The sequence below is a fragment of the Palaemon carinicauda genome, chromosome 15 (genome assembly GCF_036898095.1).
Source record: "Palaemon carinicauda isolate YSFRI2023 chromosome 15, ASM3689809v2, whole genome shotgun sequence".
Lineage (NCBI taxonomy): Eukaryota > Metazoa > Arthropoda > Malacostraca > Decapoda > Palaemonidae > Palaemon > Palaemon carinicauda.
Genome location: NC_090739.1, coordinates 54,485,210 through 54,508,824, shown reverse-complemented (window position 1 = coordinate 54,508,824; position 23,615 = coordinate 54,485,210). Strand labels below are relative to the sequence as shown.

At 39.5% G+C, this 23,615-nt stretch overlaps 1 protein-coding gene across 2 annotated transcripts in view; it reads left to right on the top strand.

Moving 5' to 3' along the window:
* The window catches only part of prel (preli-like), a 202,342-nt gene that overhangs the window by 106,663 nt on the left and 72,064 nt on the right, over positions 1 to 23,615 (top strand). For both annotated transcript variants that reach the window (XM_068388400.1, XM_068388401.1), the window contains exon 4: positions 8,448 to 8,567. In XM_068388400.1, coding sequence (XP_068244501.1) covers positions 8,448 to 8,567 — 120 coding nt within the window. The remainder of the gene's footprint in view (positions 1 to 8,447; positions 8,568 to 23,615) is intronic.

Genomic DNA, 23,615 nt, shown 5'->3' with positions numbered 1-23,615 from the left:
TGTAGAGGTGCACTTCTGCTAACCGCTTCCATATTTACTGCCGAACTGTATGGCATATTAACCGCTATTGTGAAAATAGCGTTGGAGAAGGAGGGTAATTTTTACAATTTTTAGTGGTTCGAGGAGTGACCTTCAAGCTTTAGAAGTTTTTAATTCTAGTAACCCTCTAGTTTTAAAAATTTTAGAATGGCTTTTTATTATTGGACGGAGAGGTATAACTGTTCGATTTTGCTGGGTTCCAGCACATGTACGTGTGTCTGGGAATGAGAAGGCAGATTCACTGACAAAGAATGCTGCATCCGAGTTGCTGCCAAGTAGGTATCCCATTCCTTGTAATGATATCCTACCTAACATCAAGAAATTGCTTTGCAATAAATGGCAACAGCACTGGGATAGTCTAGATGGCAATAAAATGAGAGAAGTAACAAATGTCATATATCCTTGGAGGTATAACATGATACCCCGAAAATGGGAGACTAAAGTTTGTCATCTCCATATTGGTCACACTCGGTTGACACATGAGTTTTTGCTGATGGGTCAACACCAACCGTATTGTGAGGACTGTTTAGTACCTCTAACAGTTAGGCATTTGTTGACCGTATGCCCCAATTGTAATAACTTAAGGAATAGATATTTGTTTGAGGCCCGAGGTGAGAGTGGCAGGTTCATCCTTGCCAAGATTCTTGGACATGATGTGTCTTACTTTGCAAGTGGCATTTTTAGATTTATTTCAGAAGCTGGTCTTTTGAAAACTATTTAACTATTATAAGGACATTCAACTTTTATGATTTCAATTGAATATTCTTTTATTTTTGTTTTATATATAAACTAAATGATATCGGCGTCAATGACCTTAGATGTCAGGATGCCTGAAAACTTTAAATCAATCAATCTATCTTCCCATACAAGGGAAAGATCCTCTTCACTAGCTTCTGTTCGGCAAGCTACTCGCCCGCTAGGAGATTTCCCATTAAGGGCAAGAGAGGTTGATTGTCCCTCTTGGCCGCGGGAGAGATGGCCTTCACATAAGTGGTCTCCGCTCCGGGGTTTCACCGAAGGGCGTTGGATTCTTTCATGTCCCGCTTTAGTCTATAAGGGCACAGCTTTTAGGAGCTGGACCATGATGGTGGAAGGCTATTACCTGTGATCCCTCTCCTTGTTGTTGTGTCTGTAGGACACAGCAGAGTGCTATGTGTTATGCAAGGCCAAGCTCTCACAAGCTTGCACCTTCGGGTTCTCCTTCTCGCAAGGAAGAACCTATTTCGCTGTCTGTTATAAGTGCTCAGCAACCATCTGCCCTTCCTCTCCCTGTTGGAAAAAGGTGACCAGGAGAGTTTATTTCCTTGGAGCGCTAGCGAGTGTGTGCGCTGATCAACTCCTAGGATGAAAATATACAATATGTTCTCTCTACTTACCTCCAAATGATAATATTTTATATGATGATTTAGCAGAGGTCATTCAACAACTCCCTCAACCATTTCTCTTACTGGGAGATATGAATGGTAGACATCCTTTATGGGGTGATATTTTGGCAAACACAAGGGGCAATATTATCTCATCAATTGTGGAGAATGAGGATGTGGGACTCCTTAATACAGGAGAGCCCACACACTTCCATGTTCAGACAGGTACCTTGTCATGCATTGACCTTTCAATTGCAAGCTCTAACTACCTTCTTGATTTTGATTGGAGGATATTAGATGATTGGCATACTAGTGATCATGCACCAATCATTATAAACACCAACAAGGGTCCGCCTTTACAAAGATTGCCACGATGGAATCTTGAAAAGGCAGACTGGGTTAAATTTTGTGAGCTAAGTGAAATCCAAGGGAGTGCAGAACAGTTTGAAAGTATTGATGATGCCATAGACCTATTGAATGGAACTCTCCATACAACAGGAATCAATTTGATTCCCAAAACCACAGGACTATTCAAAAGACGACCAGTCCCGTGGTGGTCTTCAGAATTAACAGCCTTGCCCAGAGCCACCAGAAAATCTCTGAATAGATTACGTAGATGCCGTACGGATGAAAATTTGATAACGTACAAAAAGTGTAGAGCACAGTTCCGCCGTGCCATGAAAGAAGCTAGACGCCAATCTTGGGTGGCTTTTGTTTCCTCCATTAATAGTAGAACACCACCATCTTCTGTATGGAGGAAAGTAAAAAAGATTGCAGGCAAATTCACCCTAAACCCACCACCAGTGTTGAAAGTGAATGGTCAGTATGTGACTGAAGGAATTGAAGTTAGCAATGCCCTGGCTGACCATTTTTCAAATGTGTCGTGCAAGAGTGTAGCAGCTCCTGGTCACCAGTACAGGAGCATTGAAGAAAAGAAAATATTAAATTTTGCAACAGGAAGGGAAGGGTCATATGATTCTCCTTTCACTGAAAGAGAATATGATTCGGCACTTTCCACTTGTAACGATACAGCCCCTGGACCCGATGGAATTCCATACGCAATGATTAAACATGTACATTTTAATACAAAGTTGTTTATTTTAAGCATTATTAATAGAATATGGCATGATCATAGTTATCCAAGTGTTTGGGAACTAGCCATTATTTTAGCCTTTTTAAAACCCGGTAAGGACAGGTTTTTAGCAGTAAACTAACGACCTATTGCATTGACATCTTGTTCATGTAAAATTATGGAGAAGATGGTCAATGCAAGACTTATGTGGTACCTTGAAAAGAAGGGTATTTTATCACCCATTCAATGTGGATTCAGAAAAATGCACTCAACGACTGATGTGTTGATATGACTTGAGTCCTCCATTTGTGAAGCGTTTGTTTCCAAACAGCACCATGTGACAGTCTTTTTTTTATCTTGAAAAGGCATATGATACCACATGGAGATACGGTATACTTAAAAGAATCCATGAATTAGGATTAAGAGGAGAGCTACCACTATTCATTCAGTCATTTCTTTCACATAGAGTTTTCCAAGTGAGAGAGGGGGAAACTCTATCAAAGAGAAAGTGTCAGGAAGAAGGAGTTCCTCAGGGGAGTGTGCTGAGTGTAACCCTTTTTGCACTAGCAATTAATGGGATACAGTATCCTCAGTCATTCCCCGGGATGTTCTCGCAACATTATTTGTGGATGATCTCTCCATATCATTTGCTGGAATTAGAATGGCAATGGTTGAGAGAAAAATACAACTCTCTATTGATAAAATTATCCATTGGGCCGATATGAATGGATTTAAGTTCTCGACAAGTAAAACTAAAATAAGTATTGTCCCATACATCATGGGGGGCAGACCGCAATACAATTTTAAAATTATACAAGGCCTTGATTTTTTCCAAAATTAGTTATGGATGCAAAATATACTCCTCAGCCACCCCAAGCCAGTTAAAAATATTAGATTCTATACATCATGCTAGTATAAGATTGTCCACAGGAGCCTTTAGAACCTCACCTATCACAAGTCTCCTTGTGGATGCTGGGGAGTTGCCTCTAGACCTTTACCGAATGTCTCTATTATTCGGTATTGGTTTAGATTGCTGACTCCCTAATTCTTTAGCCTTTCATACTGCAAGCCTTGTAAGGCACTCAACTTACTTTGAGTTGCACCCAAAATCTCCTCAACCTTTAGGGTTTTGGGTGAAACAATTATTAAACAATCTGGATATAATTAGAATTAAGGTGCTTCCATTCAAAGTATTATCAACGCCTCCATGGAAATTACCTGACATATCTTTTTGTAAATACTTTATTGGAGGTAAGAGGAATATGACTGACTTAGAATCCAGGTCTCTTTTTATGGAACATGTTGCAGAACATAGGGGATCGACTTTTATATATACTAATGGCTCCAAATCTGATGCTGACGTTGGATTTGGAGTACATAGTAATGATTTTAATTGTAGAGGTGCACTTCCTCTAACAGCTTCCATATTTACTGTCGAACTGTATGGCATACTAACCGCTATTGAGAAAATAGCTTTGGAAAAGGAGGGCAATTTTACAATTTTTAGTGATGCAAGGAGTGTTCTTCAAGCTTTAGAAGTTTTTAATTCTAGTAACCCTCTAGTTTTAAGATTTTAGAATGGCTTTTTATTATTGGACGGAGAGGTATAACAATTCGATTTTGTTGGGTTCCAGCACATGTACGTGTGTCTGGGAATGAGAAGGCAGATTTACTGGCGAAGAATGCGGCATTCGAGTTGCTACCAAGAAGATATCCCATTCCCTGAAATGATTTCCTACCTTACATCAAGAAATTGGTTTGTAATAAATGGCAACAGCACTGGGATAGTCAAGATGGCAATAAAATGAGGGAAGTAACAAATGTCATATCACCTTGGAGGTATAACATGATACCCCGAAAATGGGAGACGACTCTTTGTTGTCTCCGTATTGGTCACACACGGTTGACACACAAGTTTCTGCTGAAGGGCCAACACCAACCGTATTGTGAGGACTGTTTAGTACCTTCAACAGTGAGGCATTTGTTGACCGAATGCCCTAATTTTACCAACTTAAGAAATGGATATCTGTTTGAGGCTCGAGGTGAGGATGGCAGGTTCATCCTTGCCAAGATTCTTGGACATGATGTGTCCTACTATGCGAGCGGAATTTTTAGATTTATTTCAGAAGCAGGTCTTCTGAAAAGTATTTAACTATTGTAATGACTTCTTGACTTTTATGGTTTTAATTGAATTCTCTTTTATTTTTCATATATAATAAATGCTATCGGCGTCAATGACCTTAGATGTCAGGATGCCAGAAAACTTTCAATCAATCAATCAATCTTCTTTTGTCAAAGTGGCAACCTTGCCAGTACTCTTCTCTGTGGGAAATGCCACCAACAAGGAAAGGGTTGCAAGGTGTACCTTGCAATCTGTTTCATGGTTGGATTACGGGTTGAGAACGGTAGGTTACTTGTGAAAATCGACCTCTCAATCCCTTTGAGGAAAGAAGCGTTATTGGCCTTCCTCCTCTCGGGGCTAGGACTCGCGAGTTCCTAACCTAGAACTTAGGCAATCAGTGGGTCAACTGGATTTTGATGTGCCACGATGCGGTAGTCTCAAAATTTCACAGACAGGTACCCAAGAGAGAAGCGATAAGGTTGCACAATGCCCTGTTGGATGGTCCTTCCCTATTCACCATGGAGGACATTGAGGCAGTTGCTGAGAGATGGAGGAAGCCAAGCCAGGACTACCTGCTCCGTAGGTGGGCGTCAGACATGAGTCTGCTCAGGAGAGTAGACCTCTCTCCTCCCCCAGATTTGTTGCTCTTCATGGATGCATCAAAAGAAGGGTTGGGCGGCTCATCTGCTACACCTAGCAACTAACGGGCAGTGGTCAGAATCCGAGCAGCAGTGTCACATAAACCTCCTGGAAATGAGGGCAGCCTTTCTCGCCCACAAGCACTTCCATCGGTTACTTTCAGGACACTCCGTAGTGCTGATGATCGACAAAAGTACGGTGATGTCACATATGAACAAACAAAGAAGTACCTTTTCATAGCACCTATGCCAGCTGGCTGTGGAATCACTCAGATGGACAGAAAACAATTCGGTAGCCCTTTCAGCCCAATTTATTCTGGACAAGAAGAACGTTGTGGTAGAAAATCTGAACAGGACCCAGATAGTTGGCTCTAAATGGTTCTTGAAACAGTTGATAGCTAACAAAGGTTTGAATTTGTAGTGTTCGCCGACAATCCACCTATTTGTGACGTCCCTGAACCAGAAGCTCCTGGTGTACTGCTCTCCAGTAACAGATCCCCAGTTGTTCTGGCAAGATGCCTTCTAACATCCATGGGACAAGATGGACATCTATACGATTCTCCCCTTCTGCCTAGTAAGGAGGCTCTGAAAGTCAGGGCTTCTCGATCATTGTCGATGACCCCAATAGCTCTGCTGTGGCATCATGCAGAATGGTTTCCCGACCTTCTGTATCAGCTCACAGAGGCATTGAGGGTGCTCTCCGCGCTCCCTGATCTACTCGGACAACTACACATGGAGAGATTCCATCAAGGGATCACGTTACTTTAACTTCACGCTTGAAGGTTATCCAGCAACTGCTTGCAAAGAAGGGCTTTTCGAGACTAGTTGCAGAGAGAATAGCAGGATACCTTCGGGAATCATCTGCCTCTGTACATCAGGAAAAGTGATCCGACTTTTGTGGTTGGTGTCGTGGACGGGGTTTCGCTCCTCTCAGTACCACTATTCAAACAGAAGTGGAGTTCTTATTGTACATCAGGGAGGAAAAACTTTGTTCACCGGTCAGTGATAAAAGGCTATTTTTTGGCCTAGAGCCTTGTCTTCAAGCTGAATAAAGTTAACATTTCCTCCTCTACAGAGCTCTCTCCTCATATGGAATTTTGATCACACATGCCCTCAGTCAGAAGTTAGATCACTTTGGAATGTAGTCAAGGTCCTTCATTTATTGAAAGGATCCCCTTACAAACCTCTTCGTCAAGCATCAGATCGAGACTTGACCCTGAAGAGTCGTCCTCCTAGCCCTGGCTTCTGCCAAGAGAGTCAGCAAGCTACATGGCCTCTCCTATAACATCACCCATTATTATTATCATTATTATTATTATTATTATTATTATTATTATTATTATTTAAGGGGATGGAGTCAAGTGACACTTAGTCCCTGAGTTTGTAGCTAAGACTCAAAATCTGGCTGTAGCAGATCCAAGATTCGGGCCCTTCCAGATTGAGAGTCTCCATTCTGTAACAGATCATCCTGATCAGCGGTTACTCTGACCTGTGAGGGCTCTGAGGAAATACTTGAAAAGAACCGAAAGGGCCCGTCCGCAAATCAGCAGGCTTTTCATAATCCACAGGAGAAATAAGAGGAAGATCACGAAGAATCAATATATTCCTGGATCAGGCAGGTAATTTAAAACCATTCAATCAGACCACTGTCATTCAGGCAGTCGTCCCCATTCCCATGACATCAAGGGTGTCAGCACATCCCTGGCGTTTAAGAAGAATATCTTTGTACGTAGGTGTTACAAGTGGCATGTGGAGCCGGCAAACAACGTTCACTGCCCACTACCTGCAAAACATAACCCACAGGACCTAGACACGTTTACCTTAGGTCCTGTGGTGGCTACGCAAAACTTGGTCAATTGTCACCTCAGCTCCATTGTAGGACAAGTATCATTTGGTTGAGGGCAGATATTACCTGCGAGTAAGTCTAAAATTTGTGAGAGTTACTGGGCACCTCCTATTTCATTCTTCCCTCTCTTGGGGTTCAGCATCCGAGGAACTCTGCAAACTCACCTCCTCTAATTGCAGAATGGGTACCATGCCCTTTGTGCAACCTGATATATGTACTTATATTTGTTATGTCCCTGTTCTCCAAGCGAGGTGGAGCTACGGGCAATGTCTAGATTAAGTGAGGAGCTTGGCTCCAATTTTATGCTTACCTGGTCAAGTCACATTGGTAAATTCTACGCTATCACCGATGGCTCTGGCCGTTATCCTATAAGGATCACGAGGTGTTAGGGTGCCCTCTAAATAGCTCATGCGTAGCACAGAGTGGCACTCTGGGACAGTCTCAGGCCAGTTGCTTTTAGGATTTTCACCCACCATAGGGTGAGTCTCCTATGTAAAGAGCATAAGGTTTGTGTATATTGCCGGAACAAATGACAAATATAGAATAATTTGTATTTTTCTTAACTATACAAACCTGAAGCCATCACCCTCCTCCAGAAGTCCTACTGTAGTTGCAAAGTAACGGTTGTTTACTAGTGCTATTCTCCTCCGCTAAGGTTTTTTATTAGTGCTATTCTCCTCCGCTAAGGTTGTTTACTAGTGCTATTCTCCTTCTCTAACTAGCAGAGGGTAGTTACACTGTGCAAAAGCTTTAATGGCTGGTTTTCAGCTAGCGCCAAAGTAATATTCCACTATAAAGAACTTCAGATTTGTATAGTTAGGAAAAATACAAATCATTCCAAATTTGTCATATTAAGGATTATATCATAGCCTAGCATATGCATGTGTGCTGATATATAAACCTCCTAGGTTATAGTTAAGTGTACAATACTTAGCCCATCCTAGTGCAGGATAAGTGTTTTGCATGAAATTTTGGTAGGTTAGCCTATTTTTTTTTTTCACCGTAAAATTGTAGATTCCCTCCATGTGTGGTTTTTATGTATTTATAAGTATCTCTGTTGATATATGCTAGTACAGCATGCCTAAAAGTATTTTTGTATTAATGTAAGTAATGTAATTATTGTACTCATGATTTTGGTGCCCAGCCTACCTATACAATAATTGGGTTTTATCCAGCTATTTGACTTATCGATCAATGTTCGCCCTGCCCCATAACTGCACCGGATAAGCTAGTGTGGTATACTGAGTTTTATCTTGTTTTTTGTGATGAGTGATACTATATAACTATTTGAAGCCACTTTTCAGTGTTTGTTACTGTAGTTTTGTTGTTTAGATATATTAAAATTTTATGATCTTCTTTATTGCAGGTTATGACTGTTGTGGAAAAGGTAACTTACAGACCCAGTTCAGAAAATTCTCAGTGGACAGTGGTTGAAAGACAAGCATGGATTGATTCAAAGATTTTTGGATTTGGATATGCCATTCAGGTAAATTTTACGGTCCTTATACTGTAGGGGCTTTGTGTACAGTATGCAGATCATCTAAAGTGTGTTTACTTTCACCACAATAACATTAACTATGGTAAAAAGAAATTCATAAAAGGTGAACTGGGAGAATGCTATGGTAAAGCTATGAAAGCTGTGATACTCGACTGGATGATCGTTGATATGTAGTGTCTTAGGAGTGTCTAGGCATGAGCAATAGACACCTTTCCATTTTTTATGCAAAAGGTTATTGAAACTGGGAGTTACTTCATGGAAATAAAACATGTGAATAATTGGTTTGTACTAAAAAATTTTTGATGATATAAAAAAGGGGTTTTGACAAAGAAAAAATATATTTTATGGGAGGTGCTGTGTGGTCTCTAAGGACTTTCTTGTGAAAGGCTAGAACAGAATCCAATACGGCAAAATCCAGGGGGTGGGATGGGGAGATGTATCCCCCCCCCCACCGGCCAAAAAAAATTAATTGCAAAAAAAATTGTAAAAAAACACCGATCCACAGAAAGGTTAGTCAGTAAGGATTTGACCCTTATATATATATATATATATATATATATATATATATATATATATATATATATATATATATATATATATATATATATATATATATATATATATATATATACATATATATATATATATTCTATATATATATATATATATATATATATATGTATATATATATATATATATATATATATATATATATATATATATATATATATATACATATATATATATATATATATATATATATATACATATATATATATACATATATATATATATATATATATATATATATATATACATATATATATATATATATATATATATATATATATATATATATATATATATATATATATATATATATACATATATATATACATATATATATATATATATATATATATATATATATATATATATATATATATACATATATATATATATACATATATATATATATACATATATATATATATATATATATATATATATATATATATATGTATATGTATATGTATATGTATATATATATATATATATATATATATATATATATATATATATGTATATATATATATATATATATATATATATATATATATATGTATATATATATGTATATATATATATATATGTATATATATATATATATATGTATATATATATGTATATATATATATATATGTATATGTATATATATGTATATATATATATATATATATATATATATATATATAAATATATAAATATATATATGTATATATATGTATATATATATATATATATATATATATATATATATATATATATATATATATATATATATATATATATTGCATCCACTCTGCTCATGAACAGACTTAATCAAATTTACATATTTTAGAGGAACTCCATAATAACGCAGGACTCTCCACAAAATTGGCCGGTTCACACTATCAAAGGTTTTTTCATAGTCCATTAATGCCATCAACAGTGGATTTCTATATCCTACACATTGCTCTACATGTCTTAAAATTAATATTTGGTCAGTACAACTTCTTCCTTTTCTAATCCCTCTGGTTCATCTCTCAGCTTTCAATCAATCTTTCTTTCTAGCCTCTCTAGAATAAGCATACTATATTTTCATAACTGACGCAAGTGTGATGCCTCTATAATTATTGCAATCAGTGAAATCTTTTTTTTTTTTTTTTTTTTTTTTTTTTTTTTTTTTTTTTTTTTTTTTTTTTTTTTTACCAACTCTCTTAGATCACATGCATCAGGTCTTGCCTCTTCATGCTACATTCTACAAAATAATCTTGTAAGTATTCTGGGAGTCACTTCACTTTTGGCCGATATCATCTCGGCAGTTATTCCATCATAACCCAGGGCTTTCCATCTCTTGAGTTTTTTAAGAATAGCTTCGATGTCAAAGACACTGAATTCATTCATCGGCACATCAGGTCTTCCTCAGCTTCAGGTATATCAATCAAATTATTCCCTTCATATCTCTTATTCATGACCTCACTAAAATGTTCCATCAAACGTTGCCTTTCTTCATCTTCGGTTGTTATAACAGACCCATCTCTCTTTCGGATGGGTATATGCTGCTGCTTCTTTTCCCCCGTGGAGATTTCATTGATAATTCCATTAGCAATTCTTACACCATAACCACTCCCTAAATTCATAGCTTTGTCAGCCTCATCTGCTTCACTGTCTAAATATTCTCTCCAGTCATTCCTGGCTTTTCTTTTGACTTCACTATCAATACTGGAATACTTAGCATGCTCTACCTTGTAATTTTCATTATTTCCTTGAAAAATTTCAACAGTCAATTTCTGTCTTTGTCTCCTTTTTATAGTATCGAGTATCATTCGATATCCATGGCTTCCTATTTGCAACTACATATCCCAAATCTTCCCTACCAACTGACTGATATACAGTATGTTCCTAATATCACACCATTCTTCGTTAATTGTCTGCTCTTCTTCTCTTTAAGTCTCTGACTGCAAATCGATTCCTACATTCAATTGCAAAGGTTTCTCTGTACTTATCTTCTAGAAGCTTAGTTGTATCAAACCTAGGTACAGTAATACCTTGAGATACGAGCTTCCCAACATACAAGAAATTTGACATACGAGGAGAGTTCCGAGCAAATTTTTGTCCTGAGATACGAGGAAAAATTTGAGATACGAGGTAGTTCCCTATGCAGCCGCCAGGTGGCAGAGTGTGCGAGAGGCTGCTCACCAGGACAGCATCGCTCGTTCTTTCCCGTCGGATCTCTATCGCGTAAAGTTATCTCCGAGCATGGCAGTAGTGTTTGCTTTTTTTACATGTTTTTGCGTTAATCGGTGCATAATTAATTAGATAAGCAATGGGTCAAAAGCAAGCGAGTGCAAACAAGGGTAGTGAAAAGAAAAAGCGTATGATGACAATAGAGATGAAGCATGAAATAATAGAAAAACATGAGAGTGGCATAAGAGTGACTGAGCTGGCGTGCCAATATGAGAGGAGTACATCAAATAATGTACCATCCTCAAGCAGAAGGATGCTATAAAGAGCCTTCCAAAGGAGTAACCATCCTTTCCAAGTTGCGTAATAATATTCACGACGAGATAGAGAAGCTTCTTTTATTATGGATAAAAGAGAAACAGTTGGCGGGAGATAGTGTGACCGAGACGATTATATGTGAAAAGGCCAGCAGGATCTATGATAACTTGAAAGGGAAACAAGCAGTCAAGAGAGGGGAGACTTCGACACCAGCAGAAACTTTCAAAGCCAGTCGTGGCTGGCTGGGTAATTTCAAAAAACGGACTGGTATACACTCGGTTGTGAGGCATGGGGAAGCAGCAAGTTCTGTCTCGAAAGCCACGGCGGACTTCATCACAACCTTTGCCTTGGTTATCGCCCGACATGGCTTCATCCCCAACAAGTCTTCACCTGCAATGAAACTGGCCTTTTTTGGGATAATATGCCCAGGAGGATTTTCATCACGGCAGAGGAGAAGAGACTACTGGGCCATAAACCCATGAAGGACCAGTTAACTCTAGCCTTGTGTGCCAATGCCAGCGGTGTCTGTAAGGTCAAGCCACTGCTGGTGTACCATTCGGAAAACCCATGTGCTATCAAGAGCCAAAGGATCTTGAAAGAAAAACTGCAAGTGATGTGGCGCACTAATGCTAAAGCTTGGGTTATCCGGCATTTCTTCACAGAATGTGTTAATCTGTGCTTTGGTCTGGCAGTCAAAAAATATTTGCCGGAGAAAAATGAAATGTCTCCTGGTCCTCGACAATGCCCCTGGTCACCCTCCTGGTCTTGAAGAGGACATTCTTGATGAGTTCAGGTTCATCAAGGTTCTTTATCTCCTGCCCAACACCACGCCACTCCTCCAGCCCATGGACCAACAAGTTATTTCTAACTTCAAAAAACTGTACACGAAGCATTTATTCAAGAAATGCTTCGATGTCACAGACAACACCAATCTCACCCTTCGTGAATTTTTGAATTTTTTCAATATCATCCATTGCTTAAGAATTATTGACGATGCATGGCAGGTTGTCACAAGGTGAACTCTTTATTTAGCATGGAAGAAATTGTGGCCAGCTTCCGTCACTGAGAGGGACTTTGAAAGGTTCGATATGACAGACCCTGATAACCCCGAACCTATTGTGATTGATGAAATTGTGTCTCTTGGAAAGTCCATGGGGATGGAGGTAGACGAGGCAGACGTGAACGACCTTGTTTAGGATCATCAGGAAGAACTCACGACACAGGAATTGATAGAGCTCCAGGAGATGCAACATTCGGAGGTGTTGCAGGAGCTCAGTAGCGAGGAGGAGGTGGAAGACGAGGGCCACCTTTCTACGGCAGAAATCAAAGACATGTTAGCGAAGTGGCAGGAGTTTTCTAATTTTATGGAAAAGAGGCACCCGGACAAGTTGGCGTGTGGTCGTGCGTTAGCCTGTTGTGACGACACTTGCGTGCGTCATTTTTGCAACATTTTGAAGGGTAGACAAAAGCAAACATCCCTAGATAGGTTCCTTTTAAAAAGGATGTCAAAAAGTGCAGGTGAAAGCGAGGGAAAAAGAGCCAAGCCCAAAGAAGAAGAAAAGTAAAAAAAATGAAAATGAAAACAAAATTAGAATTAAGTTTAGTGTAACGTAAGATTAACATTTTATTTTTAAATATTAAACTTAGCCGGTGAATATATAAATAGCTGACGTCTCCGAGCGATCGCCATGAAGGATGCCGGGTGTGCCCACCAGCGCCGACTATCGGCCAGATACCGCATATACTTCTCAACCAAACCAGTTTTTCTCTGTCGGTGTTAAAGACAACACTGATTCCTCTCGCGCTTGACCTCGAGTTTTCTACCGATTGGTGAAGTACTTGGTTTTGGTCTTATTGCTTTCGCCGTGTTGGATTATTCAATACTGTCTTCAAAAGAAATGCTTTTGAAAGGAGAGGAAAAGTTTTTGCCCTTGCTTTTTTAATCTCGCTCTGGTTTTTCCATAGAGAAAAGATGGCCGACCCTTCCCTCAGTGTACGGAAGTGTGTTAAAGGCTTTTAGTAATTATTTTATCACTTTATAAATTATAGTTGATATTTATAGATTTACCTCTATATATTTTATATCTCACCCGCCTTTATTAGGCCTCTTCGATTAGCTTTCCATTTATACTAAACATCGAAATAAATTTTGTTTTTGTTTATATGCGGCCTGTACCTATTCTTTGTAGGTGGTCCTAACTTGGAAAACAAAGTTAAACAACGTTGAGCCCATTCAACTTTTATTTTTGTTTAGATTAAAACAGTTGCTCTGTAAGAGTGATGAGATGAATATTTTTTAGAAAATATTTTAAGAAATTTATTCTTTGAATAGTCTTCGTGCTGTTTTTCAAAGATGAACTAACATTTGGTTTATTTATGCTACGCAGTTTGCGCTCTATCGTTATGATAGAGAAAGAGAGAATCACGGTTTCACTTTGCAGAAAGAGTAAATCGATTTTGACGTTTTGTTCATTCTTCTTTCAAACTGAAGTTTTTTAGATACTAGTTTAAAGGAACATGTTAATTTTCAATTTCTGAGTCCTTTCAGTTTTTTCCTTTAGTCAAATAACCTGTTATTGACAAAGGGTGAGTGGGCCATTCTCTTGTGAGTGACAAGAGAGAGGGAGAGAGAGAGAGAGAAAGAGAGAACGATCCAATCTTTATTCTCGTCCCAAGTCTCTGTACAAGGAGTTTGGGAGCGAGTAACGTTGTTCTCGCTTCAGTGTTTTACTCACGTCCCAAGTCTCTGTACGGGGAGAGAGGATAAAACGTTTTAGTTTTTATTCTCGTCCCAAGGCACTGTACGGTGAGAGATTGAAAACGTAGTCCTTAGTGAACTAGTGTTTAGTCTCATCCCCAGTTACTGATCTTTTTAACTTTATATATTTCCGTTTTATTCGATATATATGTATATGTTTATTGATTTTTGCATGTGTGTTTCATTTTGTACTAATGTGCTTACATTATACGACTCATTTCGCAATTCTAACCTTTTGATTTAAGGGAGAATTGCGTGCTTTAGGTAGAAATCAGTTTTATTCATGTCTAATGTGAAATTATTAAAAAATGTGATATCAGTGAAGTAAGTGCAAAAAACATGTTCTGTGTTGCGGAGGGTTCGTTTGTTCGTGCTTGTCACTTGCCTAGTCCGAGACCTCTTTCAGGCTCCCCTGCACCAGGGAGAAGGAATGTCGTAGGACCTAAGGGAGTGAGGAGTGTAAACCAACGAACAGACGTTCCCTCAAAGGTATCAGACGTTGCTCGTCAAGCACGTCCTTGCTATAAGACAGGAGAGACGAAGTTTCTCCTCGTCTTCCGATGATTCGTCTCTTTAAAAGCCTGGGCGTAAAGTTTCGAGACGTTTGAAACGTCTATTAGTTCCTTCAGAACAAGTTCAACGTCTTAGCTGTAGTCATCATAAGAGTCCCGTTCATAGCGATGACGTTCATGTACAGACGTTTCTGCCACAGACTCGACGTGACGTTGAGCGGTAGACACCGTAGACACAACGTGACGTCGAGTGTCAGTCACCGTAGTCACGATATAGCATCAATCAGCAGTCACCTCTGTTACTACGTGACGTTTGAACGTCAGCCACCGCAGTCACAGGTTGATCTGAAGTTAAGTGTTTTGCAAGATATGCTGTTAAAGCTTTCTTCTTTAATAGAAGCTTTCGATCCTGTTCCTGTGCGAAAGGATCCTTTGCTTTTTGTACGTCACGGTTCTAGGATACGTGATTCGGGTCTTCAACCTTCTAGACGAGCTTTGTTACGCCACGCTGACGTTATCCCTAGTGACAGCTTTGCTGTTTAACGAGATGCGGAGCATAAATCTCGATGTAACTTTGATCGCTTTGAACGTCAGCCACCGCAGTTACAGCGTGACGTTGAGCTGCAGACACCGCAGACACGACGTGACATTGAGCGGTAGACACCGTAGACATGACGTGACGTCGAGGGTCAGTCATCGTAGTCACGATATAGCATCGAACAGCAGTCACCGCTGTTACTACGGGACGTTTGAACGTCAGTTACTTCTGTCACGACGTGTAGTAGAATAACATTCTCTGCAGTCACAACGTGACATCGACCCTCCAACTTTAACTTCTGTTCATATACAAGTTGATGTAGCCTTTCAGGCTTTTCCTTCACGTCATTCTGAATATAAATCTCCTTCTCGCAAGACTTTAGATTTATCAGATGATGTGCCTTCTGAAGAAGTTGATGACCCCCTTTCAACTAATGTACCTTTGGGGAGTCATTCAGAAGAGGAGTAACCTAGGGTGGTCCAACAATCCCTTGTTTTTTAATTATGAATTTGTTTAGTGAAATTTTGTCCTACTCGTTTTGTAACGGCTGCTCCGCCGTCTGAGTTTACTCTTGGCATGACTTTCTTCGACTCCTACATTTACGAAGTCAGTTCTCTCTTGTTCTTCCAAGAGGGCCATGCTCTTACTGGGAGACTGGTTGGAATCCAGGAGAAGTTTAGGAAAGTCTACTTTTGCTTTTCCCCCTTCTTAATTAGCTTCTCGCTCGGGCGTCTGGTGTGACACAGGAGAAGCTCGAGGAGAAGTTCTCGGCTTGGGAGTACCTGCCTCTGCCCAGGGAGACTTCTTAAGCCTAGTGGACTCTCCTCGTCGTCTAGCCATGAGACGCTCCAAGATTTTATGGTCTGCTTCAGAGCTAGACCATCTCCTGTTAGGAGTTTTTTCGAGCGTTTGAAGTTTTTTATTTGTTGGATTGGTCACTGGGAGCCTTAAGTAAGAAGGTCTCTCCAGTTGTCAATGTATTGCTGTACAATTATGTCATGCATGAACAAGGCTATCAGGGATGGCTCCAATGATCTGGCAGCCACGTTCACTGCAGGAACAAGGCTATCAGGGATGGCTCCAATGATCTGGCAGCCACGTTCACTGCAGGAGTACTTAAGATGTAAGTGCGCTCAATGTGTTCATTGTCAAGACAAAGTTCACGATGAAGACTACCAAATCTGTCTTGGCAGCTGTAAGGGAAGGCGACTGGATGGTCTCTCTCGACCTTCAGGATGCATACTTCTACATCCCGATTCATCCAAACTTTCAACAACATCTGAGGTTTGTGGACGGGAAAGCAATGTACCAATTTCGAGCACTGTGCTTCGGCCTCATTCCTGCTCCTCTTGTTTTTACAAGGCCCATTTTTTGAGGATTCAGAGCCTCCCTTTATATTATGATATATCTCTTTTGACATTACTTTTTTTAGAATGATTTATTGTTAATTTGTTCTCTTCAGTTATTTATTTCCTTATTTCCTTTCCTCACTGGGCTATGTTTCCCTATTGGAGCCCCTGGGCTTATAGCGTCTTGCTTTTCCAATTAGGGTTGTAGCTTGGATAGTAATAATAATAATAATAATAATCAGGGCGTCGTCATTAAATCGCTGTCTGGAGAGCCTCTAATGGACATTAGACCTAACCAAGGAGCTAGGTCTCATAGTGAACGTAGAGAAGTCGTAACTTACAGTACTCCATCCCAGACTATTCTTTATTTGGGAATGGAGATACAGTGTCGGATTTTTCGGGCCTTTTCGTCTCCCACAAGAATGGAACAAGCTCTGTTAAAAGTCCTTCACTTGCAAGAGAAAAACAGTTGCTTTGTAAGAGTTTGAACGAGCCTCGTGGGAACTCTTTCATCGCTGGAGTAGTTTATCTCTCTGGGGAGACTCAACCTTTGCCCTCTCCAATTTCACCTAAACCATTGGAACAAGGAGAAGGGCTTAAAGAGTATCTCTTTCCCAATCTCCAACTCAGTCTAGCCATGTCTGACTTGGTGGGACAGCAACATCAGACTTCGAGAAGGTCTTTCTCTTGCGATCAAGAACCCAAACCATGTGTTGTATTCAGATGCATCGGATTTGGGTTAGGGAGCTCCACTGGACAGTCTGGAGTGCTCGGGTCTTTGGTCCACGGATCAGAAGGAACTCCATTTAAGGCAAGTAACATCTCTCCTTTGGCGAGATTTGTGCAAGGAAAAATTAATGTCTTGGCGGACTGCATCAGCAGAAGAGGACAAGTCATCTCCATGGAGTGGACGTTGCATAAGACTGTGTGCGAGAAGCTATGGATGACATAGGGTCAACCCACCATAGATCTTTTTGCGACTTCACTGACAAAGAGGCTCTCGACTTACTGCTTTTCAGTTCCAGATCCAGAGGCAGCCCACATAGACGCTTTCCTGCTGGACTAGTCTCACCTGGACGTTTATGCCTTTCCACCTTTCAAGATCCTAAACAAGGTGCTGCAGAAGTTCACCTCTCACGAAGGGACCAGGTTGACGTTGGTTGCTCCACTCTGGCCCGCGAGAGAGTGGTTCACAGAGGTACTTCTATGGCTGGTAGACGTTCCAAGAAGTCTGCCGTTACGGATGGATCTCTTGCGACAGCCTCACGTAAAGAGATTTCATCAAAGCCTCCCCACGCTTCGTCTAACTGCCTTCAGACTATCGAAAGACTCTCTTGAGCTCGAGGGTTTTCGAAGGAGGCAGCTAGAGCGATCGCGAGGGCTAGAAGATCCTCTACCATCAGGATCTATCAGTCGAAATGGGAGGTATTTAGAGACTGGTGCAAGTCCTCCTCTATTTCCTCTTCCAAGTGCCTCTGTAGCGCAGATTGCGGATTTTCTGCTTTATCTGAGAAACGGTCGCTCCCTCTGCATCCACCATTAAAGGCTACAGAAGCATGTTAGCTTCTTTTTTCAGGCATAAGGGTTTTGATCTTTCTAATAACAAAGATCTCCAAGACCTGCTTAAGTCTTTCGAGACTTCCAAGGAGCGTCATTTTTCGACTCCTGCTTGGAACTTGGACGTGGTCCTACAGTTATGTCAGACAGGTTTGAACCATTAAATTCAGCCTCCCTGAAGGATCTTACCCTCAAGACACTTTTTTTGGTGAGCTTGGCTTCGGCTAAAAGGGTTAGTGAGATACATGCTTTTAGCAAGAACATCGGCTTCTCCGCTAATAAAGCAGTATGCGCTCTTCAACTTGGTTTTTTGGCCAAGAATGAACTTCCGTCTCGTCCTTGGCCTAAATCATTTGAAATCCCCAGTCTTTCTGAGATTGTGGGGAATGATGTTGAAAGAGTGCTGTGCCCCGTTAGAGCTCTTAAATTTTGTTTATCCAGAACTAAACCGCGACGAGGTTGTTCAGAGGCTTTATGGTGCTCCGTTAAAAAGCCCTTTTTGCCCATGTTTAAGAATGTGTGGTCTTATTTTATTAGACTTTTGATTCGGGAGGCACACTCTCATTTAAGTGAGAAGGATCATAATTTACTTAAAGTCAAGGCTCATGAAGTTAGAGCGATAGCAACTTCTGTAGCGTTTAAGCAAAATAGATCCATTAAAAGTATTATGGACGCGACCTTTTGGAGAGGCAAGTCGGTTTTCGCTTCATATTACTTGAAAGATGTCCAGACACTTTATGAGGACTGCTACACACTGGGACCATTCGTAGCAGCGAGTGCAGTAGTGGGTGAAGGCTCTACCACTACATTCCCTTAATCCCAATATCCTTTTAATCTACTCTTGAAATTTTTAATCTTATTTTGGGTTGTACGGGAGACTAAGAAGTCTTTCGCAATCTTTTTGATTTGGCGGGTGGTCAAAATATTGTTTCTTGAGAGCGCCCAGATTAAGGGTATTGATGAGGTCCTGTTATAGGGGTGTTCACCCTGGATATAGCAGCTCCTGGGAGTCTTTCAGCATCCTAAGAGGATCGCTGGGCTTCGTGAGGATAGCGGACTAATGAGGCAGAGTAATTATCAGAGTCAGCTTCCTTACCAGGTACCTATACTTAAGTTTGTTTTTTGAATAGTTGTCAAAAACTCTTGAGCATATATGCCTTTATTGTTTTAATACTGGTCTCTACCCACCACCATGGGTGTGAATCAGCTATTTATATATTCACCGGCTAAGTTTAATATTTAAAAATGATATTTTCATTATAAAATAAATTTTTGAATATACTTACCCGGTGGATATATAATATTAAAGGCCCTCCCTTCCTCCCCGATAGAGACCCTACGGACTGAGAAAAACTGGTTTGGTTGAGAAGTATATGCAGTATCTGGCCGATAGTCGGCACTGGTGGGCACACCCGGCATCCTTCATGGCGATCGCTCGCTAGTTTTTGGAATCTGTCGACCGACGGAGACGTCAGCTATTTATATATTCACCGGGTAAGTATATTCAAAAATTTATTTTATAAAGAAAATATCATTTTTAAGTGTGTGTACAGTAAGCTAATTTCATTTAAGTTAAATTTAAAGCTGTTTAATTTCATTTAAGTTGAATTTAAAGTTAAGGTTATGTTGCGTAGTGCTACAAAAGTGTTGCGTACCGAACTTGTTGCCGTCAAGTGTCTCTCCTCCCCATCCTCTCTCCCTTCTCGCACACTTCGCCGTTACCCGCTACCGTCTGTCTCGAAGGTAAGTGTGTTAAGGTCTATCTTCGAAGAACTTCAGACTTTAAGGGAGGACAGCTCTTCAGAGGCGAAACCTCAGGATCAAACCTATCCCTAAGACAACTGAGAGCAAAGCTCACCTACTTTATTCACAGAGCGGATCGTGACAGTATACCCACAGGTCACGATCCAAGGAAAGTTGCTTCTTCGTTGAACTTCTTTCAACATATGGACTTTGGAAGACTACGCTCATACACTGGGTGGAGGTCATCCAGGGTCTTTTACAAACAGTATGCAAAGCAAGTACATGAAATAAAACATTTTGGGGTGGCGGCGGGTAGTGTTATAAAACCCGTCGTCTAGTGCTGCGATGAACAGTGAACTGCTTTGGGACTTTCCAGTGCATCGGGTGCATGGGTCCATTTACCCTCTAGTGCAAATCACAATGAGGATCAACACACTGTTCCATATAGGTGCATATCTGACCAATAACACCAGTGCCGAGTGAACGTTTGCGTCACACAGTGTTTATGCATTCCCAAAATCTATACAAGTCAATCATATTTGGTTTCACATCTCCATTGAGTGGCATTATTCCGATAATGAAATTACATATTTTTTCTACAAGAGAAAATGTGGACCCTGATGTTTTTTCAATGCTGGATCAGATTCATACCCTATTGTAACTACATGTGATAATCTAGTTGCAAGGTAAAACAACGAAACGCATTTGTGTCTTATTGCTTCTATCTCAGTTGCAGACAAATAAAACATGCTAGAGTGCTAATTAAGCCCTAGAAGGGCCCAGATCATGAAATCAGGATACAGATTTCCAAGTTATGTGAAAGGTAATCTAAAGTTTTACCTTCCGTTCCTACGGAAATTCAAGCCTTGAATCCTTATTGTCGATCAACACTTTCCCTGCAGGGGCCAGGAAGCACTAAATCAGTTCCAGGTTTAGTGGAAATGACAGTTAACTGGAATTTCACGTACAGGTCTAGCAGACCAGATAAGAAAATCCATTCAAGGTAGAAGGCACATACACAAACCACAGCTATAGTAATTTCAAGTTAATTCTCTAGTATGCTTCCATCAGGACGACATGGCCCTATTTTTGGGTGAGAGTGCCATGTCGTCCTGATGGATGCTCCGTTTGCTGACCCCTCCCAAAATTACTCTATCTGCGGCCATTTCTGCTTAACGACAAGAAAAGGAATGATGTCGTATTAGTAATGGGGAAGGAGGTCCACCGGGTACCTAGAACGGCACCCCCTTCTTTTGCCACTCTTCTCTCTTACATCAAAGAGTTAAGTCTATTCAGGGTGAAGATTGCCATGTGTCATATCTAGAATACGTCCCCTGATATTATGCAATATCCTTAATTGGATACTCACGCTAGGAGTTAAAATCCTGGAGACCTTAGGTATAATTCTCAGGGAGTATCACTGTAGCAAATATCTCTTAGAAAGCTACCTAAAGGAACCTTCCATCAGGATAACATGGCACTCTCACCCAAAAATTGATTTTCCGCTTTGCTCAAAATCCGTTATATATATATATATATATATATATATATATATATATATATATATATATATATATATATATATATATATATATATATATATATATATATATATATATATATATATATATATATATACAGTACAGTATATGTATATATATATATATATATATATATATATATATATATATATATATATATATATACAGTATAGTATATGTATATATATATATATATATATATATATATATATATATATATATATATATATATATGTATGTATGTATGTATATATATATGTATATATATATGTATATATATATATATATATATATGTATATATATATATATATATGTATGTATATATATATATATATGTATATATGTATGTATATATATATATATGTATATATGTATATATGTATGTATATATATATATATATATATATATATATATATATATATATATATATATATGTATGTATATATATATATATATATATATATATATATATATATATATATATATATATATATATATATATATATATACATCACATACATATACCAAGGCACTTTCCCAATTTTGGGTGGTAGCTGACATCAAACAAATGAAAAAAGGTGACCTTTCCTCTCTACGTTCCTCCCAGCCTTACAAAGGACTCAACCGAGTTTGGCTGGTAATGCTAGGGTGCCTCAGCCCATTCTCTCCCGTTATCCACCACAGATGAAGCTTCATAACGCTGAATCTCCTACTGTTTCTACTTCCGCGGTCATCCAAGGCGACCGGAAGAAGCAGCAGGGCCTACCGGAACTGCGTCACAATCGCTCATCATTCGTTCCTATATCTTCACTCCATCCATCCACCCAAACCTTGGCTTTCCTCTTGTACTTCTCCCATCAACTCTTCCATTCATCAACTTCTTCAGCAGACAGCCATTTTCCATTCTCTGAACATGGCCAAAGCACCTCAACACATTCATATCCACTGTAGCTCCTAACTCATTTCTTACACCCTCACTACTTCGTTCCTAAGCCTATCTACTCGAGATACACTAGCCATACTCCAGACACTTTATCTCAAACACATTCAATTTCTGCCTCTCCGTCATTTGCATTCCCTAGATCTCCTATCCATACATCACGGTACAAACACTTTCTCATACAGAACTCTTTACATTCATGCCCAACCCTCTATTCTTTACCACTCCTTTCACTGCCCCCAACACTTAGCATCCTTCATTTACTCTCTCATGTACATCTGCTTCCACTCCACCATTTTCTGCAACAACAGACCCCAAGTACTTAAACTGATCCACTTCCTCAAGTAACTCTCCATTCAACATGACATTCAACCTCGCACCACCTTCGCTTTCGTAAATTTCATAACTTTACTCATACCCACATTGACTTTCAACTTCCTTCTCTCACATACCCTTCCAAATTCTTCCAATACATATTGTGTGTGTATATATATATATATATATATATATATATATATATATATATATATATATATATATATATATATATATATATATATATATATATATATATATATATATATATATATATATCTATATATATATATATCTATATATATATATATATCGGGTAAAACTCGCTGGTAAGAGACTGATGTCTCGCCAGGTAAATCCTCGGACAGCTGGGTAGCGTCAGGTTCCGATTTCTTTTATGGCCTCTCGTGGCATGGTTGGTTTCGACCTGGCCTTTCATTAGAAGGGGCCAGCGTTCGATCCCAAGTATGAGGTAGAAATTTATTTCTATTTGAACACGATGTTGTGTTGATATTTATCCATATTGACTCATTAGGGGTGATTTGAATGAATTACTACCAATTGTGTCACGTGGTGGGGCGGGAAATCGGGTAAAACTCGCTGGTAAGAGACTGATGTCTCGCCAGGTAAATCCTCGGACAGCTGGGTAGCGTCAGGTTCCGATTTCTTTTATGGCGTCTCGTGGCATGGTTGGTTTCAACCTGGCCTTTTATTAGAAGGGGCCAGCGTTCGATCC